At 43.4% G+C, this 6,365-nt stretch overlaps 1 protein-coding gene across 1 annotated transcript; it reads left to right on the top strand.

Moving 5' to 3' along the window:
• Positions 1-1,927: 1,927 nt before the first annotated feature.
• On the top strand, positions 1,928-5,705 carry LOC115681571 (lysine histidine transporter-like 8). The gene is made up of 5 exons (XM_030605551.2): positions 1,928-2,490; positions 2,639-2,775; positions 3,041-3,468; positions 4,759-4,890; positions 5,020-5,705. Exons 1-5 carry the CDS (start codon positions 2,072-2,074, stop codon positions 5,500-5,502), a joined length of 1,599 nt encoding a protein of 532 aa, XP_030461411.1. The 5' UTR covers positions 1,928-2,071; the 3' UTR covers positions 5,503-5,705.
• Positions 5,706-6,365: the final 660 nt, after the last annotated feature.

Below are 6,365 nucleotides of genomic sequence, written 5' to 3'. Positions count from 1 at the left end.
TTTCGCAGACAATGAATGGTCTGGAAAATATTTCTTTAAATATTATTATTTGTATCGTTTAGAAAAATTAGTCCATAGAATGCGTGCCTGAATATTTTCATTAACAATCAAATTATCTGTCGTTTATTTATTTTTATAAGTGATGTCGGCGATTATTATTAGGAAAATATTTTCGTAATTGTTGATTTTCCACGAAATAAACACAAAGTAGGTAGTTGGAAGAAGAAGTTCACCCCGCATGAATAAATAAATAAATATGTAAAGAATAATCTGGTCGAAGCATTTCATAACCGTCATCAAGTAATTATAAATCGATATAAGTGCAATTCAAATCAAACATCTTATAAGATCAGTATATCGAATCATGGATCAATTGGTTTCAAACTAGGAAAACGCTAATCTTATAAAGATTGATTTACAAGATTGATTAACAAAGTGACGTGTTGGGTTAATTTTTGGTCTTGAATATAGTCCATTTTTTCAAGGATCATCCACAATCTGACGCATCATTTCGAATCCCAGTTTTATAAATCAACCTTAATAAGTCTATCCCTCCTCTATAAAATGAATGATATTCTTGTTGCTTTTCTTTTGTCGACTGCAGGAACGGTGATGCGCCTACAATGAAAGGAAAAGTAGTCGCACTGATGCGTGGGTCGTCTCTCTCTTGTCTACTTTCTACTGCTTGAAAATCACAGACTCTGAAGAACATTCTTAGAAAGCAAAGGAGCGAGCTCAAGATGACCGGCACTGTTCTTCCATTGAACATAGACCCATCTGATGTGCCTGACCAGAAAAAAGAAGAAGTGATTTAGGCTCCTGATTTTGGGTTGGTAGTAACTAATGAGAGGAGATGCAGAGCAAGCATGTCCAAGCAAGATATGTACCAATCCCTAGGCTGGAATTCAGTAGTGTAAGTCAAAAATATTATTTGATGAATCGAGTATTTATAATGAAAAAGTTAACTATGACTAGTTTGATAGTAAGTACGAATGAGATACATGAGGCAGACAAGTAAATTTAATAAGGTAATATAAAAAACTATGAACCGGACATGTGAGACAGACAAGTGAATTTAATAAAGTAATATAAAGAAGGGAAATAGCCAAAAATAGGTGCTAATGTAATTTGACTAACCCAATGACAACTTTTAAATCAGTTTAAAAAGAGAAATTGGGGGCGAAGTGCATAATTGGACTCTGACATGAAGAACAATGCTAGGGGCGTAAAAAAATAGACAAAATTATGATGTGATGAAGTATAATTTCAAATATGCACGTTTTTCCACGTCCGGCGTCCACATCATCTGATTATTACCGTAAAACGAATCCCAATTTCTATTAAGAAGGTATTCGAATACCCATCACTTGTATAAATACTATCATTTCGAGCTTGCGACATCGTTTTCTTTTTCGTAAATAGAAGGTTTTTTTATCTCTTAATTACCGTAAAATAACATGAAATCGGTATCAATATTTAGGAGGACCAGGTCCAAGTCAAGGCCATCATCATAAAGATAAGGGCCAACTACAAAAGTACTCGGACCCCACTCTTGCTTCTTCATTTTTTCTAAGTATGGACGCTGACCAGAACCAAACAGGCGGTTTCCCACGACCGGCGTTAGTCCGAATTGGACCAATTTCTATTGCAGACTCCCAAAGAAAATGTTTGACAAAACATGCTCGGCTGCTATATGCTATCGTTGTTCATTTATGTCACATGCAGACGTTTCTTGTCCTACCCCTTTTCTAGAGGCCCACGGCGGGCTCATCATTTTTGTTTAATATTAAAAGTAACGAGAGCGAAATCGACCCACAATATTCCACGTTCTTTTCCCTAGCCCTCTTCTATGACCAAACGAGCCACGGTCTAAAATCATCAACGCATGTACTTGTCCTTGCGTTCCAAAGTCCGTTATATAAGGAGGAGCTTGGCATCAGTGGTATTTGTGTGGAGACACTCGATTTGAGAGGAAGAACAAGAACCTTAGAGAACCAAGTGAGAGAGAGGTTCTTGGGTCTTCCTTTTGAAAGGTGCTTGCTCTTAACCAAAAAAAGAGAGGCTAACAAGGATGGGTGATGAGATAAACTCCAACCCGGTGACTCCTCGGCCGGCCTCGACGACGCCGACGGATGCCTCGGTGGCCCCGACGCCACCCCCTGTGTCGAGCCCTCCATCCCAATACCACTCGCCGTCCCTGTCGAGGTCGCCGCTCCTGTCGACGCCGGAGATCAAGCCGTCGAAGACCCCGAGGATCGTGACGCCCAAGATCGCCACCCCAAGGCTGTCCCTCACCCCGAGGTTCATAACCCCTCTCGGCAGCCCGATCCGGCGGGCTCTGCACCTGACCAAGCTCGACCCGCACGACGCCTGGCTCCCCATCACCGAGTCGAGGAACGGCAATGCGTACTACGCCGGCTTCCACACCCTTTGCTCGGGTATCGGGATCCAGGCCCTCGTGCTCCCGGTGGCTTTCACCATTCTTGGATGGTAAGCGAAACTCAAGCAACTTGTTTTTTTTTGGGTTAAAAACTCAAGCAACTTGTTCATTGATCATAATCTTAAAGTCTTTCTTTTCATACATGAAGTCTTTCTTTTCATACATGTATATGATTCGATATTTCTGATTACTTTGCAGGACATGGGGGATTATATGCTTGACTCTGGCGTTCATATGGCAGCTTTACACACTATACTTGCTGGTGCAACTCCATGAATCTCCCGAGACGGGGATGCGTTACAGCAGATACATGCAGCTTGCCAGTGCCGCGTTTGGTAATTATTAATCTTCTCTTCTGATTTTTATAAGATCATGTAGTTTTCAAGAGAGAAAAACGCAGCAAGAAGAGTTGAATTTCACAATCCTTGAGTTAACTTGAATCTTCATGCTCGTCGCACGTGGCCAAAGATGACTTCACTTTCTCTAGTTTAACAAGCATGGATTCGATGCTAAAGACTATGGTGACAGAAGAAAGAAAGAAAGAAATTCTGACTCAGCCACGTTCTCTAGTTTAACGTCGTACGAATTACTATATTTCAGGCGAGAAGCTAGCGAACTGGTTGGCGCTGTTCCCCTTCATGTACCTCGCGGGAGGCACCTGCGTGTCCCTGATCATCATTGGCGGGGAGACGTGCAAGATGTTCTTCGAGATCCTGTGCGGCGGCACGTGCGGCGCGCACCACCTCACGACGGTGGAGTGGTACCTCGTCTTCACATGCGCCGCTGTCCTGCTGTCCCAGCTGCCCAACCTCAACTCCATCGCCGGCGTGTCCCTCGTCGGGGCCATCACCGCCGTCGGCTACTGCACCATGATGTGGGCCATCTCGGTCTCCGAGGGGCGGATGCCCAACGTGTCGTACAACCCCATGAGGGCGAGCACGGAGATCGCCAGGGTCTTCGACGTCCTCAACGCGCTTGGGATCATCTCCTTCGCCTTCAGAGGCCACAACCTCATTCTCGAAATCCAGGTACCAAAGATTTTCCCCCTTCTTTCCTTCAATTCTCTTACAGTCTCCCACATTACAACGTCTAAGATGAAATCCATAAAATTCACAGAAAATTAGATCAAGCAGAATGTACCTAAGGTGCTTTTAGCGAAGCACCAAATTTTGCACCAAAGAGTCGTCATTTTGGCAATTACACACCTAACTTTAGAGTTTCTTGACATTAAATTTCTCCGGCCAATTTTACTTCTAGTACAGGCAAAGTGGTCTAGACTTGATGGAGCTGCTAGCTCCTCGTGACATAGCTTGAATGTTGCACCATAAGTAATTGAGACTAGCAATAGTGGTGTGAATTAGTTATAAGTAAACTATTCAGAAAACCTTTCGGTCGGATTTAAAAACCCAAGAAAAGCTAATCACGTTACTCTATAAGCTAACTTTCGCATGTTTAGAATTGCCTATTGAGTTTTATTTTTCTTTAGCCCAATGTTTTCGGTGAGCTCCACGTGCCACGTCATCCTTTTGAAGTCGTTGCAAAGAAGTAACATTAAATGAATTAAATACTCAGCAGCTAAAAGTTGACTGTTGAACCTTCGGAGAGGGACTCTCGCTGACACTTAAAAATGAAGCCGTCCTTGTTGAAACTTCAACAAAGTTCACGTGGGAGGGGGGCCCTTTTGACTTTGCACTTTGACTTTCAATCACAACCGAAAAAATTCCAATCCGACGGTGCCCGCTGGCTTAGGTGGCACCAACTCCCTTGATTAAGCTGGTCTGAAACCACCATCCCGGCTGGTCCTTCTTTTCACACACAACATCATCTAGAAGAGTACTTGCTTTTAAATAGAATACAAGCCTCAACGACACCAAATCTTCGTTGAGATCTTAATGAAATCGAGTGCTGTTTCGACTGTCCGAACCGTGAAGTAAGTTAGACCTTATTTATTACAGCGATGCCCCACTCAGGACCACGCAAACTTTTGTGATTTTGACTGATCACGTGTTGATGGTTGCCGTATCGACTATTAGAAGAATTTCTACGCTCGGTACAGTGACAGAAAAATCAATTAATTTCTTTCCTTTCGAGTAAGCAAGCTTTGTAGGGTTCGGCGTTTTAAATGACACGGACCTTACTTGTCACTTCATTTAAAACTTCAAGAATTTCATTAGTCTCTACGCATGCGAGGTCGTCGAACGACAATACCATAATGATAAAAAGATTGAGATAAAAATTCTTGATTCGGAATATAATTACTTTTACTAAATCAAGTTTCTTACAATTTCGTTTTTTTTTTTCATTATTGTTTTTTGCAGGCCACTATGCCTTCGAGTGAGAAGCATCCCTCGAGAGTGCCAATGTGGAGGGGCACAAAAGTTGCATACGCAATGATCGCGGCGTGCTTATTCCCTCTAGCAATTGCAGGCTACTGGGCATATGGCCGAGAGGTATGAACATAATCCACCTCCAATCTCGATCGCCACCATCACTAAATGACATGTTACCCTTCTTGAACAACAACCGATTAGGAGAATAATCTTGGGCTGATGTTGTATCTTTCGTTTCGACCACTGCAGATACCCGTGAACGGGGGCATGTTGGTGGCCATATACGGGCACAAGAACGACATCGCGCAGTCTGTCCTCGGGCTCGTGATCCTGTTTGTGATCATCAACGCTTTGAGCTCGTTCCAGATCTACGGGATGCCGATGCATGACGACATGGAGTCCAAGTTCATCATGAAGTTCAAGAAGCCGTTGCCATGGTGGGGCAGGGCAATCAGCAGGGCAATGTTCGGGTACGGCTGCTTCTTCGTGGCGGTGGCAATCCCGTTCTTGGGGAGCATGGCCGGGCTCATCGGCGGGATCGCACTGCCCGTGACCATGGCCTACCCATGCTTCATGTGGCTCAAGATGAAGAGGCCCAAGATGTATGGCCTGAGCTGGTGGGTCAATTGGGTGCTTGGAACGTTGGGGATGGCACTGAGCGGGCTCCTGATTGCGGCGGGTGTCTATGTGGTGATCGACACTGGCATTAAAGTTAGCTTCTTTAAGCCTTAGTAGGGTGAGGTTTTCTCCACAAGTGATATTGGGGGTGGTCCAAAGAAACACTAGGGTAACTAAAAGTTCAAGCAAATTAGCTTGTAGGTTTTCAACTTCTTGATTTGTTTCTTGTGTGAACTGTATAACTTGTCATATGTTTGTCTTTCAAGAAAAGAAACGATATAGTGGATTGAATGAATTCTTGAATATTATTGCAGCAATCTCTCTCTCTCTCTCTCTCTTCAAAGGAAATGGGATGATGACATAAATGGTTCTTGGATTTTGGCTCATTGTGCGATATGGTCCCTGAACTTTTAATTTGTTCAATGTGGTCCGTGAACTTTAACTCAATATGTAATGTCGTCTCTAAATTTTTAATTTATTTAATGTGGTCTCTGAAATTTTTTGTATATGTTCAAACTAGTCCCTAAACTATATAAAAATAAGGGTTAATACTACGAAAAACCCTAAACTAGTACATTTGTGACAATTTTACCCAAAACTATTTTTTTGACCATAAAAAATCCAAAACTGGTACACTTGTGACAAATCTACCCCGAACTATTTTTTTGACTACCAAAAACCCGAAACTGGTATACATGTGACAATTTTACCCAGAACTAATTTTTTAATATTATTTTTTATTTTTCGATTATTTTTATATTTTTTCTTTACTTTTTTTTTCCTTTCTCTTCAACCTCTAGCCGGTCCGGTCCAGCGACTGGCCAGAGGCGGAAGCCAGCGAGGTCGGCCCCGCCGGCAACTGGCGAGGACTCGGCCCCGCCGCCGTCCGCTGGCGAGGCTCGACCCCGCCGGCGTTGGGCGAGGTCGGCCTCGCCCAACGCCGGCGAGGTTAAGCCTCGCCAGCGGACGGCGGGGCT

Source organism: Syzygium oleosum, unplaced genomic scaffold (genome assembly GCF_021117445.2).
Source record: "Syzygium oleosum isolate NSW1041296 unplaced genomic scaffold, Sole_v2.1 Sole_v2.02, whole genome shotgun sequence".
NCBI classification, from domain to species: Eukaryota; Viridiplantae; Streptophyta; class Magnoliopsida; order Myrtales; family Myrtaceae; genus Syzygium; species Syzygium oleosum.
This window is presented reverse-complemented; position numbering and strand designations above follow the sequence as displayed.

Coding starts and splice junctions, on each gene's coding strand:
- LOC115681571 (XM_030605551.2), top strand. CDS start 2,072: ATGGGTGATGAGATAAACTCCAACCCGGTGACTCCTCGGCCGGCCTCG. Junction 2,776..3,040: donor GCTTGCCAGTGCCGCGTTTG/GTAATTATTAAT, acceptor ACTATATTTCAG/GCGAGAAGCTAGCGAACTGG. Junction 3,469..4,758: donor ACCTCATTCTCGAAATCCAG/GTACCAAAGATT, acceptor TGTTTTTTGCAG/GCCACTATGCCTTCGAGTGA.